This window comes from Melanostigma gelatinosum, assembly GCF_949748355.1.
Source record: "Melanostigma gelatinosum genome assembly, chromosome: 14".
NCBI lineage: Eukaryota > Metazoa > Chordata > Actinopteri > Perciformes > Zoarcidae > Melanostigma > Melanostigma gelatinosum.
Window position 1 is genome coordinate 22,153,018 of NC_136647.1, and position 16,988 is coordinate 22,170,005.

Here is a 16,988-nt window from a genome sequence, read left to right on the forward strand (position 1 = left end):
AGTTGGGTTTTGGAAATGGAATGCAATGGAAATTGGGGGTCTTTGCAAAATATACGAGGCCGTCCATCTTTCACTAAAGTAATCCGACTGAAATATTCACGAAGATCAACTGTGGCCTTTGGGATTAGCATTTTAAAACATGTGTGTGATGACATTGCACAGACAAAGCGCATGACTGCATGGGGTGGAATGAATATAACCCCTGTGCTACTATAAACTCTATCTTTGAATGAATTCATGGCTCCAAAAAATGAATGAAATGATCATTCTCTGGTTAATATCCTTTGTTATAAATAACACTCTATTTTGATCATGTATCAGTGCATGGTGTTCAGTGACACTCTAACCCAGCTCAACAGAGGCTCCTTTTCACGCGAGATTTGCGTTGCTCAGCAACCGATGACAACATCTCCATTGATAACACTAACGCCATTGCAACGCTGGTTGTAAGGGTTCACCGAGTAGACATAGGTTAGCGTTATATTGATTTTTCAATTCTTATAATGGAGGTAAGTGCTATATAGTCCTGAGGCTTTTGTGTCAAACGATTTTACAAGGCAACTTAACGTTGGTGATTATATGTTACATTATACTTGTAACATAACGTTAAAGCGTAGCAAGTTATTGTAAGCAAAATACGCGTTACATTTTGGCGAACCTGGCGTGGAGAGAGAACTGTTAGCATGCAGCTAGCTTAATTACTTATTGTAGGGACTCTGTAGAAGTAACATGGAGACTCATGGCGAGCCTCGTTCAGCTGCAGGTTCAGGGGCCAGAGAGATCCGGAGAAGAGACACACATGTGTTTAACGTTCGTTTCAGCAACCAGCTGCTTCTGTTGTTTTGGGCAGTCTTCAAACCCGGTGTTGTGTCGGATACCGTTTCCCGGTCGATATGTGTTTCCTCCTACGTTAAACTGAACCAACCCGTTCCTAACCGGAACCACTGAACAGAAGGGAAACACTATTCCACATAACACCTGTCGTTAGCCTGAACGCTGGGCTGATACAATTTGCTTCTCCACATAAACTTTAACAGCCGTGTCCTCATTCTCAACTTTAAGTTCCAGGGTCAAATACAATGGCAACATTTGAAAAAGGCCATTAGGTCCAGATTTCAGTGACGTCAAGTAAAGTACCCTCAGGTGTACTCGATAGATAGATAGATAGATATTTAAACTTTATTCATCCCCAGGCTTTCACATATCATGAGCTTACTTTCTCCCACCTTACTTTCATTTGAAGTTGCACTCTGTGGCTCTGCTGTATTTCCCAGGAGACAAGACCAGCAGGAGAGGACATGTGTGAGTCCTTGGAGGAGTTTCATATGATCCTCAATGAGCTGGTAGAGGACAAGAGTATGGACAAGGTCCGGGTGGAGTACGAGAAGCTCATCCATGCACTGAAGAAGTCCAGAGATAATGAGAAGAGACTGATGTCCAAATGCAGGGAGCTGAATGCAGAAGTTGTGTCCACCTCAACTAAAGTAGCAGCGGCCCTGAAACTGTCCCAGGAAGACGAGACAACGATTACTTCACTAAAGAGGGTATATTACCAGAACATGCAAGGCTGTGTACACTAGCACGTGTTCATTGTTTGTTTGTTTATGTCCCTGGTTGCAAATATGGAGGTTATGTCACATGTATTGTGTAAAACAAAGGACCAGGAATGCAAATTGCTGGAGTTTGTACGGTATAGAAGGTTCCATTTAATGAAGTCATGAAGGTTTATAATTGTTCCTCTTCTGGACTTTTCAGATACCATGAACTCAGCAGTGTTGTATTAAAATGTTCCTTTGTTTACACGGTAGGAGCTGGATAAAGGCTGGAAAATGGTTGATGCTGCTCATGATAAAGAGAGGAGGGACAAAGAGACCATCAGGGATTTAAAAGAAGAAGTTGCCAACCGGATGAAAATGTCTGAAGAACAAATCGGCTTCTCTGTGGACCAAGAGCAGAGGTGAGCCATTTGTTCCCGTCCCCATGCTCTTGATCATTTATTGTGTGGATGGAACTAACTGTCATCTGTTTTTTCAGCAATCTACTAAAAACGAATGAGGAGTTGACTATAGAGAGAGACGAACTGCTGTCAACCGTGGAGGGTCTGAGAGAAAAACTAAACAAGGCCATCGCGATCCAGCAGGAGATAGAAGCCCAACGAGACAGTGCCTCAGAGAATATCTCTCAGGTAAACAAGTCTCACATTCTTGTCGGCAAGGCAAGTTTATTTGTGTAGCACATTTCAACAACAAGGCAATTCAAAGTGCTTCACATAAAACCATTAAAAGCATCACTTTTGTATGTCCTAGGAATACAAATTGCTTTGCTGAATGTGAATTTAAATCTGGCTCTGGTGCCATCTTGTTGCTGCTCTGTGCGACTACATCCAGCTCCAGCAGGAGCTCCAGGTACAACAGAATGAGAGTTCGCGAGAGATGAGGTTGAAGGAAAAGCTGGATAAGGAGGTGAAGCAGCTGCACGTCGACATGGAGGCCAAGATGGGGGACATCAAAGCCCTGAGTCTGCACGGCCAAAGGGCCAAAGAGGAGCAGCAGAGACTGGAGCAGCAGCTCAAAGAGTTAAAGGTGAGCAACGTAGTGACGCATACTCTTTACAATCTGTTGTTTCGGAAACCAACTGCTGTTATATTGATATTCAATCTGAGATCTGGTCAATGTATTATGCATTCAATGATTTTCATCATTTTCATCCTCCATAAACCATTTAATAACCTCTCGTGTCCTGTCTGGAGTTTTTGTCTTCATTTGTGAGTGTACATATACAGTGTATATATATATGTATATATATATATATATATATGTGTATATGTTAATTCGATTCAATGTGTAGATCCGTAAGCCATTATATGAAGCTACAAACTCAAATGAACTAAAGGGCACATTGGGAATCTTTTGTATCAAATGTATTATTCGGGATGGTTAACCATAACATTGTAAAACCAATGTACATGTGATTCCATGCTTAATAACATTACATCATGCATACATACATGTATCGATAATAAACATGAGTTTCCGCCCACGCCTGAATCCCTTCCCTGACTTTGACAGATCTTGAATGAGCGATCCACCAGGGAGCTGGAGCAGCTGCAAGTGAAGAACATCAAGCTGCTGCAGGAGTGTGAGCAGCTCTCTTCAGTCAAAGACCATCTGTCCCTGGAACATCAGCAGAACGCAAATGAGCTCAAGGTTCACGTTGCTCCACAGACACACAGACACACACCTGAGCAACAGAGGCCGTAACACATATACATATGCCTGAGTGGTTGTGTGTGTTAGCAGTGGTTGTGTGTGCCTGTGCATGATTTTGATTGTGAATAGCATAGAGAGAGAGGTACAGTAATAGAGCTGACAGAGAGTTCACACTGTAACTCATACAACATGGAGTTATGAGAGTGTAAGCGTGTTCTTTCAGGGCTGTTTTCCACACATGCTTGTATAGGCAGCTAACTTTGGCGAATACCATATTTGGAAAAAAAAGGCTATAGGAATAATATTGTTATTTTTGGGGGCAATAATGAATAATATTTGATATTTTTCCAAATGATACTTTTCTTTTGAAAACCCTTCTCAACTCACTTCAAAAAAACATCCTGAAACCTGCATCAACGTTGTGCCCACTGCAGGATTCCAGAGGTCTGACCGCACCGCTAGTGCTTACTATGATACCACACACGCTTGGAACACGGAGTATCATTCGTGCTTAGTGGAAACCTAAACTTACTAACTCCTCACTGATCTTTTGTAAGCTGCATACAGTAGAAAGTTGGCCAGTCCAGATATTATTTAACATGCAGCGTACAGTGACAGAATCAGACTGATTCTAAATGGAAATCATTGGACTAACTCTGTCCTCAGTACAATTCTCATTTCTACTGTAGCGTAGGATTCCTGGTAATAGGTGATGTGATTCTGTCCTATTGAACCACAAGAGGGCACTACTCCGGGTATATCATTCAGTGAGCCAGTCAGAAACAGGTCCACTCACACTGTATTACCTGCTTAATCTGAAGGACTTTGGAACAGTGTGAGAGGGCTGTGGTCAGAGAGACAGACCACATGTGACTTATAGCCCTCAACTCACAGTAGCATCTGTTCTGCACTCTCCTTTTTCCAAACCCTTTCCACTTCTTTGTAATGCCTCATACAACTCCTCCCCTCCCACCCTACAGATGAGAGAAGAGGAGGTGAATCAGATGCGTCAGGAGATTGCCAAACAAATAAAGATGAGAGAAGCCGTCCAGAAGAAGTTCCACCAGATGGAGGATCAGAAAGCTGACGTGGACGTGCAGAGGGAGACACTGCGAGCTCAGATCGCTGGTCTGGAGAAAGGTACGGGGGCTCGCCATGCTGAATCACAGACACACTTAATGAACATCATCCTCCCTTTGTTCCCACTTTGCATTATTTTGTTTCTCCTTTGTGATTCATAGAATTAGGCTCCTTGATTCTGTACTGCAATGCAATCATTTTCATTCAGATGTAAAACAGTGTTCTTAAGACCTGCTAAATTACTTAAGATGACATATGCTGTGGTTACACTTGTCTCTTGTGTGGCTTTTGTGACGTGTACACACACGTGTATCCACACGTGTCACTTCAAGGCGACCTGCCTGATCGGGTAGCGGTCGGATATATATTTCTTGGTCTAAAGTACGGCTGTAAAATGATGGATGAACACATTTCATTTCCAATGAATTCTATAAAGCCCCCTGTTATTTGGGCTGCTTACTCTTCCTCCCTGTAGCCTTGTTTTAGTGAAGAAAAGCCATCAACAAAGCTCCGCTAATTCAGTAGTAAACATCTTCCCATAAATTCGTCACAATAAAGCTTGTATTTTGAAGCAGCAAAATCAGGAAATGTTTGCAGCGTTTTCATCAACAGGACTCAGACAGCATGTTCCAGCTGTGCCCCTTTCCTCCTCTCCTCCCTCTGCTCCCCTCGGTAGAGGAACTCCCTTGTCGGAGGAAGATGATGGTGACCTCCGTTTGATAAATTGTCTGTTTACACCTCACTGAGATCACAACTGTGAGCCAGGTCACCTCGGCACGTGGTCTGGTTGATCGGATTCCATTGTGAGCCAGATCTTATCTCGGCGCGTACAGACTTGACAGTTATTGTGTGCGGGCATGATCGCATGACAAAAGTCGCATTAGAAAGTGTAACCACGGCTGTTATGGTACACTCATGAAACAGAACGAGTTCATAATCAACACTTTTGGCTTTGACCATCTATACAAACTGGGCCCACCTTTCTCCCCCCACAGATCTTGAATCTTCCCAAAAGCAAGTTGAAACGGACAAGAAAGCTCTAGACGAGCTAATCCGAGAGAGAGACATCTTAAATAAGGTATGCGTTGCAGAGCACCTTAGGGTCTTGCAAACGGAGGTACCTGTGTGATGTACTATAGACGGAGAACAGCAGTGACCCACAGGGTATTTATGCTGCTGTCTACATCATTTACTCATGCTCCTGTATTTGTGTGTATGATCCCATTCAATAGAACATGATCAAAGCCGCCCAGTCTACTGAGAAACAGCAGAACCTTGTGAAGCTCCTGGAGCAGGACAAGAAGACCTTGGAGCACGAGATCAGTGGCTACCGCCAGGAGGCCCAGAAGCAGCGCAAGATCATCCAACAGCTGGAGAAAGAGCGCGACCGCTACATCAACGAGACCAGCAACCTCATGCAGAAGGCAAGTTATGCAGAAGAGAGCTAATTAATTGCATTTCATACCGCTTCACACAATGCTTTTCAGCTATTTATCATCACACGGTTGGGGAACCTGGTGTCAGCGTTTGTGTGTCTGAGGGGAACTCTTCTCCGGTCCACAGGTGCAACAAAAAATGAGTGACGTTGAAGTAAGAGAGACGGAGATATTTGATTGGAGGAAGAAGGTCACTGAGGCGGAGTGCAAGCTCAAACAGCAAGAGAAGCTGCTGGAGTCTGTCGTGTCTGAAAGGAACCTCTACAGCAAAAACCTCATCGAGGCTCAGGTACGAAAACACAGCTGATCACAGGAGGGAGAGCAGGTCGAACATTTATCAAAGGGTTGGTGGTTCGATCCCTGGCTCGTCCTGTACACATGTCGAAGTATGCGTTACACCGAGAGTTACCAGGAAATGGGAAATGTCAAACTGATATTAATACGCCTCCACCCTGGTGAAAGTTGTGGCCAGAGGCAATATGTTTTCAGGTTGTCCATCAGTCGGTTTGTCCTTCCATCATGAACATGATGGAAGTAAATTTCTTCAAATTTGGCACAAACGTTCGCTTGGACTCAAGAATGAACTGATTGGAATTTGCTGGTCAAAGGTCACTGTGACCTTGATATGCTAGTTATGACAATTTTACAGAAATGTCTAATATACTACTAATAATATATACTATTGTCTTTTCCCACCCTTCTTTCACTATCTGTCTCTCTCAGGAAGAGATTGCAGAGATGAAGAGGAAGATGAAGACCATGAACAACCAGGTCACCCGACTGAGAGACGAGATCACTGGACAGGAGCTGGCCCTTACCAAGGGTCAGCAGGAACACAAGCGTCTGGAGAAGGACAATGAGGCCCTCAAGGTATTGCAGCCTGCCTCATTGGTTCATCGTGGGCTGTGCCTTTGAGTTCCTCATCATCATTTTAACAAACAGTGTGTAACATTTGGGGGATTCATTGGCAGAACTTGAATATAAACACACATATAAACATTAGTGTACAATCACTTGAAACTAAAAATCATTATGTTTTTGGTAGCTTAGAAAAAACGTTACTGGTGCTTCATATAGTATATTATAGTACTTTTTAATGTTTAGGTGCCCTTTAATATCACGCAGCGTGCATCTCCTCTGCTCTCTCTGTTGGGCTGTGCTCAAAGCGGAAAGGAGGACAGAGGACAGAGGATAGGAGGACAGGAGGACAGGAGGACAGAGGATAGGAGGACAGGAGGACAGAGGATAGGGGGACAGGAGGACAGAGGATAGGGGGACAGGAGGACAGAGGATAGGGGGACAGGAGGACAGAGGATAGGAGGACAGAGGATAGGGGGACAGGAGGACAGAGGATAGGGGGACAGGAGGACAGAGGATAGGGGGACAGGAGGACAGAGGATAGGAGGACAGAGGATAGGAGGACAGGAGGACAGAGGATAGGAGGACAGGAGGACAGGAGGACAGAGGATAGGAGGACAGAGGATAGGAGGACAGGAGGACAGAGGATAGGAGGACAGGAGGACAGAGGATAGGAGGACAGAGGATAGGGGGACAGGAGGACAGAGGATAGGAGGATAGGAGGACAGGAGGACAGAGGACAGGAGGATAGGAGGACAGAGGATAGGAGGACAGGAGGACAGAGGATAGGAGGACAGAGGATAGGGGGACAGGAGGACAGAGAATAGGAGGACAGGGGATAGGAGGACAGAGAATAGGAGGACAGGAGGACTGAGAACAGGGGGACAGAGGACAGAGGACAGAGGACAGAGGACAGAGGACAGGAGGACAGGAGGACAGAGAACAGGGGAACAGAGAACAGGAGGACAAGAGATCTCATCCTGTTCAGAATGTCTTTGTTTTTTAATAAAAAAGTAGTGTTGATAAAAGTAGCTCCTAGTAGTAATACAATCCTAAAGCCTAACCCCACCTGAAGGTCCAAAGCGCTTGGAAAGGGAGGGTGAGTGGAGGGCTATGTTGTTGCTTGCAATCTATAACCTCACGAATAGAGGCCACTAACTCTCACACAATGCTCCTTTAAAATGCACTTGGACAAAAGCATCTGCCAAATGAATACACGTTAATGTATGAGCATGAACTGTATTTCATCTGTTGAAAGTTGCCTTGTCAAAAGCACTGGCAACCATTGCCCCACTTCTTATCTAAAGATGAACCAGCCATTAACCAGGACTGGTTTTTACTTGTTTAGGGCCTCCTTCATTGCCTAAGTTGTGTGCATGTGTGTCTGTGCATCTGTGTCCTGCTACAGGGGGAGCTGCAGCTGATGAAGCTCCAGCTTGAAGAAACGAAGCAGCGTGTTGACAGTCAGAAAGCAGAGCAGCAAAAACTGCAGAAGATTATAGCCGACGCCGATGCTGAGCAGGTCCAACAGAAGAAACAACTGGACCAGGTAAAGAAAGAGAGGGAGGTAGACTAGAATACGTAGGGACAGAGGATGACAAGTAGAGACTTGTATCTGATTTATTTGTTGGCAAAACGTCTCTCAAGGTGGTCAGGGAGCGAGACAACCTGGGCAAACAGCTGCTGCACCGCAACGATGAGCGTGCGCTGCTCTATGAGAAGATCAGGATCCAGCAGTCGATCCTGAGCAAGGGGGACTTCCACTACAGCCAGCGGATGGATGACATCCGCCTGCTCAAGCTGGAGATCAAGATGCTCCGACGCAAGAAGAGCATCCTGGACAAGACCGTTCACAACACAGAGGACCTGAGGTAAAGAGAGAGGAGGGCCTGGGCAGGATGAAGAGAACAGGAAGTGGAGGAGGTTGAACAGAGACAGTCAGCGGTGAATTGTTGTAAGAGAAGAATTTGGAGTAGAGAAGGAGGACAGGATGGAAAAAGAATTGCAAAGGTTGAATATAAATATTAAATATTTACTCAAATCTAGACTTTTTTAAGACATCTTAGTGAAATCCTCAGGCATGTAAATAGTGCTTTTACCAGTGAATATTTGTGAGAGTCATGTCTGAAAAGCTCTGATCATGTCTTGTTGCAGAAAGTCAGAGGTGCTCCGCAGGGTTAATTAACTCATTTACTGCCAAGCACAATTTGTGCCGGCTTCACTACGGCGAGTACAAACTGAGCTTTAGTGTTTTACTTGTTTGGATAATGTTGTATGTGAGAACCGTGGGAAATAGGATTTGTTGTTTCACAGGCAAGAGCTGTTCCACCTGCAGAGGGAGCTGCTTAGAGAGAGGACGAGGAACAGCGTCCTGGAGGAACAGCTGCAGCCCATAAATATTCACCGATGGAGGCGACTGGAGGTGAAGCACTTGTTGTCTGTGTGGATTAGCTTAGCCAATACAACCCAAGCCTCTGTTTTTCTCTCCTTTTCAGTGACATGAGCATGAGTTTTTTTCTAAAAGACCATTCACACACTTCAAGCACAGTGTCATCATTCAAAGAGGAAAAGATCAGGCCCTTAACAGCTAAAGGACTCTCTCTCTCTCTGCAGGGCAGTGATCCCGGCAAATACGAACTCATCCAGAAGATTCAGGCCTTACAAAAACGACTAATCGCCAAGACCCAAGAGCTGGAGGAACACGAACTCCTATTACAGGTAAACACTTGACACTCTCCTTAATGAACCGTGTACACAAGTACACACACTCAATGTACACACTGAGTTTGATAGTTAGTTGTGTAAGTCCCGTGTTTTTTGATACATCTTCATAACTATATGGCATCAGAAACTAGGGTTGATTTAAGTTATTATTCACTACATGGAATCTGTCATTAGTTCCATATATGATCCATTTTGTCATTAGGCCTTAAAGGGACAGTGTGTTGGATTTAGTGGTGTGATTACAGTTTGCAACCAACTGAATGCCCCTCCACTCAAGTGCAAGACCGTGGTAAAGCTGAGAGGCCATCCTCATCGTAATAACTCTACTTTAGAAGCAACAAATGTCACGTGGCAGCTGGCTTTACCACGGTTTTGTACTTTGTGGCGTTACTACAGTTCACAATGCAACACACTTTAAAGGATGCAGCTGATGATATTCTTAAATTTGATTACTGCCAACAAGTCCCATGAATTGACCCAAACCAACAATACATTTGTCTGTGAAAGTGTGTATATATATATATATATATATATATATATATATATATATATATATATATACTGTATATATATACTGTATATATATATATACTGTATATGCGGGTCACAAATATCTTCTTTCATTTTGAAAAAGGGCACAATAACTTCAGTAAATTAGCTGACCACTGTAGTTGTACCCAAATAAGAATAAATAGTGCATTTGTTGGGGACTATTTTCCTAGGCGGATTAATCCACATTTTCTATCCACATCCACACACATGGCAGGACGGTGTGTGTGGGATTGAGTCAAAGTAAACTACATTGCGTGTTCATGGTGATGAAGGAACATGTCTCCTAGTGCTTCAGTGAGGCTCACATGTGTTTTAATAGAGATATGGAAGAGAGAAAGAATACATAACAGACTCAACCAATACCAGATACTTTAATTGTTAACAATTAGAAAAATGTATCACCCACGTTATGTTGTATGTATTTTGCATTATATTATTATGTTGGTTGTGGCCAAAAACTTTGAAGACTGATGTTTTTCCGTGTTGTCGTGATTCTGTGTTTTAAAGCCTCTATGTGTAGAATTTGATTATGTCTGACTTTAGCACGATTTGGTGGTAGTAGCAAGGAAGACACTGTGACATCGAGCAACACACGCCCCTCCTGGTGACACAGACTGTGAAGAGCATGTAGGCTCACTCACTCATTCTACCTCTCCATCATCTGTTGAATGTCCCTTCCTTTTATTTCCCCACCAAGGAAAAGGAGAAGCTGTATGTGGAGCTGAAGCACATAATGGCCCGGCAGCCGGGTCCAGAGGCAGCTGAGCAGCTCCAGCAGTGCCAGTGGACCATCAGAGAGAGAACTAAAAAGCTCCAGGTCATCACACAACTCCCCTTTTCACGAGTCGCATCATACAGCTTGTTTCATGTTGTGTTTCTTCTTGTGTCTCACACCTTCATGTCTTGTTATTTTTGTATTTGACCCTATCATATTCTGGATTTCTCAAGTCAACTATATCTTCTTTGGTCCCTCACAATCCTATGCAAGCCTTGAGAGGCAATACAGAAAGTCCTGGTGGTGCTGATTTAAATTGTTTTCTCTCCTGTGTTTATGACTTAAGAACAGATGAAAGAAAAAGATTTTGCCAGGATGATCTTTTTAAGTTACTTTTTTCCTCTGTGTGACTAAAGGTTTGTTGTTGTTGCACTCGTTTTGTGCAGCATGTTCTAAATATGACTAAAAGCATTCATGTTTTCATGTTTCTCCATGCTCTCTAAACACAAGCTACACATATAGTATGTTATGTTAAATGAAAACTATCCTGGAAGAAAGAACAACAGTTTTTAGTCCTCTTTAGAACGTGGGGTCATGGTGCACTTCAGCCTCTGGTGACCACATGAGTATTACAGCACCAATCAAAAAGAAATCACCTCTTTTACAGATGGAAAAAAGTAACTTCAAAAAGTTATCCAGGCAAATGTTCTTTCCTCCTGTTCTTAAGTCATGAAATGATTTTGATCAGACTTTCCTGACTGACATGTCAGACCTCTGTGGGCACTGTGTTCATGTAGCATATTCACTTATTCTACCAAATGAAATTCATAAACTTAAAGCCTTAGTCAGAATGAAATCTTCAGTATGTTTCTGTTCGGATGAAGGATTCTCATGAAATGTTTTTAATTATGTAGAACAAGTTGTCTAAATACAGTACGTGCCAAACTCCATCAGATCACTTCAATTTGTTGTCCGATACAAATACATGTGAGTTGATACTGTATCAGACAGTTCATCCATTCACTTTCTTTGTATCAAATGATCTTCACGAATACAGCTCACTGCTTAACTGTCCATGTGTATGTTAAGACATGCCATGTGTATGTTAAGACATGACACTCATCTATATGAGGACAGGTGCAGCACCTGATTGCAGGTCAAAGCTGTACCTGTTTGCTTCTCCACGTTCTAACACACAATGATGTCATCTTTTTCTGATTTCACAGGCGTTGGTAGCAGAGGTGAGATTGCTCGACTCAAAGATGAACGAGTACAAAAGTGAGAATCAAAGATTAGCTAATGAGCTAGCAAACACAAAGAAGAAGTACCTCAGCCAGAAAAAGCTTCACAGGTGAGGTTGATCTTTGTCATTTTAATGAAATAGTATTGATTTGTTCAACATGCACAATTCATTTGATGCAGGGAACAACATGTACCATCGAGTGATAGCTTAGCTCGGTCTGACGCCCTGGATCTCTGTGTGTCTCATCAGCGAGCAGAGGACCAGGACCACGGTGCCCCAGCTGAGCAGCAAACCTTACTTCACTGGAGGAGGCTTCAGGATCGACAACCCTGTGAGACGATAATGGCCTTTATATGACGGGAGATGTGATTCACCTTCAGACATCTTTTACATCATTCGAAATGAGAAAACATTCAGTACCACATAACCTGACATCATCAGCAAGTGACAGGTTTTTAATCATAATGATATTCAGAAGAAGACTTTCACAATGTGGCTGTATATTGGGCGAGAAGATATTTTTTATCAAAATATAAATATTGAGCAACTAATGAAGTTTCCCTTTACCTTGAGGTATAAACTAGAGCTCTGCAGGTTTGGAGGTAGGGTTGTTGTGATATACTGCATTGACATTAACCGTGATATTTAACTATGCACATATGGTGATGTTGTCTAAATAATGCACCGTCTCTTAAGTCAGGCTTTTGTACAGTTGCAGTGTCTCCCTACACTCTTGAGTGTAATTCAATTGCAAAAATATTGACAAAACGCTAAATAAACAAAGTTGAAGGTGAATTTGACAGATTTTCTATAGATATCGAAATAATAACATTATTGTAAATTCTTTTGACCAGCTGATATGACATATTTGGAAGGGACTTTGTAAAGACAGAACCATAGAAGAACATCATTCAGCACATCACTGCTGTAAAATACATATCCAGCTACATGGAATATAATCAGAACAAATATGAACAGGTTCCCTACGGGAGACACTGCTGTATAGACCGTCTTATAACACGTCTACTATATTTATCTAAAGAGAGCGTAAAGACAAGGTTCTGTGCTGCTGTTTGTGATCTATTGTATGTTGAATTGTCCTCTTAGAACAGCAGTCCAAATGCTGAAAGTTCTATTCATTAATGTTTGACACGATATTATAAAGTTTGGACAAGAGGGTCATCTGACCACGACTTGTCCCCTCGGTCAGACCTCTCTCCTTCAGCCTTCAGGGTGGACAGACCGTCACTCCTGTGTTCTTGAGCTGTCTTGTTTGTATTGACCTGTAAAGCACTTGAAGAGTACTGCATAAGAGAGGTGCTCTGTGAATAAACTGCTCTTTACCTTTCAACAATAAGCGTGTTGCCTGATTGCATCAACAATCCGAGAATATAAACTGTTCAGAAACATTTGACTGCAGTATATCTACTCAAGAGATTTGGAAAAGAGATGATGTATATTGGGGAGGTCTGATATTTAATTAAAAGAAGGAAAGACAGCAGAACAGACAGATTGTCTGCACCAGAATGAATCAAAATGTCGCAAAGGAGCCTGTCACAGTCCTACAGTCAGGGACACAGTGAGAGCACCCAGGGGCCCAGGGTCAATGCTTTATTGTCTGTGTCGCCTCTCATTATAGTAGCATATAATATACAATAAGATATTATGTGGCATATTTGAAATCATGCTCTTTTTGTCTTGAGCAGATCACCACGATGTCAGCAAAGTACTGACAAGACAAAACTACATTCCATCTCCTGGCATACTTTTGAAATACATGGAATGAAAATGGTGTTTTTACAATTACATTGCTCTCTAAAAATATTATTTACGGCAATATAGATTTTGTATTACATGTATGTATTTTCAGCATGGGACACCCAATGTAAGGATTTGCATGAGCTGCAGAATCTAATTATAACGTCTCATTCACACAGAGAGTCTATGGGGGTGTGTTCTTTAATCCTCATAGCTTAAGTCCTGTTTTCGTCTCCTTTGACAAGTTATGACTCACAGATGAAGACACAAAAGCTGAAGCTTCTCTCATTCCTGTCGTGCTGTGGCCTTGTTTTGACTTTGAGGACTGGGTATTCCAATCCCTCCAAGTGTTTGATGTGGACCGATGCAGCGGAGGATCCCCCTTAAAGACCGAATGCAGGGCCAACAGTGTTCCTTGGATACCCAACTGATCCATTATTTAGCTCATTAAGAAAGGTTGAAGGTCTGTTAATCAGTCAAATTAGTTGCTGAAGTGTTTGAGTGAACAATCTCTCTCCATTCAATTCTGACAGCTGTCATTGTGACCACATCACTTGTTTAAGATGCTAAGATTTTGTGTCAAAATGTCACCGCAAATATGCAGCTACTCTCTTTCTGCAGTTCAGCTATTTCCATACCAACCGTGCTGGCACACATTACAAATGTAGCCTATATTTAGCTCTTATTAAGCTAAATTCATAAAGAAAATAGGCCACACACTGTGTCCCATCTCCTCAATTAAAAGCAGCACATAAGGCTAACTGGTAGCTTTTACTGCTAGCTACGTATTCCTCTCTGGTGCCTTTGCCAGTGCAATACGGTATAACCATGGCAACCAGCGTCTGTGCCCTGCTGGGCTGTGTGAGCTATGTTGCCGTAGAAAGTGGAGGCCTCTGACAGGCCAGATTTCCTTTCTCTCCTTTTCTCCCCCTTTCTCCCCCTTTCATTCTCCTGTGTGGAGAAGAAGCAGCTGCTTGCAGAGACTAAAGACGCTGGTGTTTGGTCATGATGCGTCACACTAATGATCACGACTGGTGAGACAGCTGACAAGCTTTGTCAGGCAACACAGTGTCTCCTCAACACTTGACGAGCTGACACAATACATGCATTTACAATCTCATTCTGGCCCTTTGTTCCCAACAGAATACGAGTTATTTTACTCCTCAAGTTCAAATTTCTCTCCTGGATCCAAAAAGGCACGTCTGCACCGTGTTGTTGCCTCTCTTAACTTTGACTGCAGCGACAGAAAAGTCATCTTCATAAGCGGTCCCAATATGGCCACAGGTCTGAGACATTGCAGTTGAAGCACTCGGAGGGCTCACAGACTGTTGGGCTTGTTGTGAGGTTGTTCCTTTATCGTGCCGCTCGATATGAAGGACTCCCTTTGGTGACACACTTTGTAGCGCTGACATCGATTTAAGGGTGACAAGCTGGAAGATCGAGGAGACGAGGGGGAAAAAAGGCAGAAAATCAGGAAAAGAGAAAGGCAATGGAAAGAAATGTGTTAGTTTGCGCGATAAGCAGGTAGCAGGGACTGCATGTAAAGTTAGAAAGTGGAGAAGTGAGCGAATGGAGCAATAATGTGGCAGAGGCGATGTCGTATATGACACCAAAGTATAACGCTGCAGTTTAGAAACTCATTTTAGATGGCCGCTGCTCATCACTGCTTTTCAGAAGCTTTGTAATCAAGCAGCAACTGTATAAAACGAATAAATCCAACAATGAATGGCTTCTGTGGTAAGTTATCCATTCATCCATGTTGAAAGGAGTCGTCGTTGTCGTTAGCCTTTAGCTGAAGCCTATCGAGGGATAGATGATGACCCATGATCAGTGGTGTATCCACTTGATGCATCAGGTCAGTGTTGTGAGAAAGGACGCCTGCCTTGTAAACTCCTGTGGGCCTGATTTGAACACAATAGGCAAAGATTTTGCTCAAGATGAATCTGCAATTGGGAGACTGCTACCATCATAACTCCATCTGATCATCCACAACATGACTCAAATATCAAAACATGATCAATACTAAAGCAGCACCGAAAGTAACAACCCAGTCATTACTTGAACCTGAAAAATGTCCTGTTCATCTTCAAAAGACAATTCTATGAGAATGTAAAGAAGTTAAATTGTATTAGAATGTATTCTTTACATTCTAATGGAATGTAAAGAAGTTACATTGTATTAGAATGTAACTTCTTTACATTGTATTAGAATGTAAAGAAGCTACATTGTATTAGAATGTAAAGAAGTTACATTGTATTAGAATGTAACTTCTTTACATTGTATTAGAATGTAAAGAAGCTACATTGTATTAGAATGTAAAGAAGTTACATTGTATTAGAATGTATTCTTTACATTCTAATGGAATGTAAAGAAGCTACATTGTATTAGAATGTAACTTCTTTACATTGTATTAGAATGTAAAGAAGCTACATTGTATTAGAATGTAAAGAAGTTACATTGTATTAGAATGTAACTTCTTTACATTATATTAGAATGTAAAGAAGTTACATTGTATTCGAACATTACATTGTAAGTTACATTGTATCCTCTGCTTGCTTGCCTCTCTGCCTGCCTGCCTCCCTCCCTCCCTCTGCTTGCTTGTCTCCCCCCCACCCTCCCTCTGCTTGTGTGCTTGCTTGCCTGCCTCCCTCCCTCTTCTTGCTTGCTTGCTTGCCTCCCTCCCTCCCTCCCTCTCTCCCTCCCTCTGCTTGCTTGCCTCCCTCCCTGCCTCCCTTTACTTGCTTCCCTCCCTCCCTCTGCTTGCTTGCAACAGGCTCCAGCAGATCTATTACCAGTCTGTATGAACCAGTGCTCTGTTCATTGCTGAGGGGTCGTGGCATCCAGGCTGGTGATGCCAAGGAAGGCCAGCTCCGTGGTCGAGCTGGAACTTTACAGTGTGGAGGCAGTGGCTGATGGACTGATTTATATATTGTTCTGCTACATATAGCTAATATCCTACTCATACTTGTGATAGAGATAGTATCTCTGGGATGCTGGATTGATAGCTCCTTGATACTATGCCAGGCCTAAAATTATATTATAGTGTACTATACTACATTTCAAACGCACTATATCATATTATGTCAGTGATATACTGTTTTAATTCATTATATCTCTAGTCGATTTCCAAAGGCTACTAATGATCATCAATTACTCATATGGCTATTATTATAGGCTGTTAACATTCCTTTCAGAGCCGTCTAATGATTAATCACACACGGTCACTTTGCAATTTTGTCTTGAGGTCTTGTATTCAATTGATCATGTGTAGTTTCTATACTTGCTTCTATTCTATTTTGGCTTTACATATTTTTAAATACTTTTTTCACTTCTATTTATCAGAATTTCCCCAACCATAAAGGCTTAAAGGAGGTAAAGATCAGGAGAAGTAAACATGAAGTGTAATTATGAAT

General features: G+C 42.5%; 1 protein-coding gene across 1 annotated transcript; it reads left to right on the top strand.

Annotated features, from left to right (window-relative positions):
* Positions 1-1,358: 1,358 nt before the first annotated feature.
* Positions 1,359-13,034, top strand: cfap58 (cilia and flagella associated protein 58; the record flags this gene model as incomplete). The annotated part of the gene is made up of 17 exons (XM_079283550.1): positions 1,359-1,544; positions 1,809-1,957; positions 2,035-2,185; positions 2,388-2,582; positions 3,069-3,206; positions 4,190-4,349; positions 5,285-5,367; positions 5,522-5,713; positions 5,853-6,014; positions 6,449-6,595; positions 7,992-8,132; positions 8,231-8,454; positions 8,897-9,005; positions 9,197-9,301; positions 10,557-10,676; positions 11,801-11,925; positions 12,067-13,034. 17 exons carry the CDS (start codon positions 1,359-1,361, stop codon positions 12,158-12,160), a joined length of 2,481 nt encoding a protein of 826 aa, XP_079139676.1. The 3' UTR covers positions 12,161-13,034.
* Between the last annotated feature and the right edge of the window lie 3,954 nt (positions 13,035-16,988).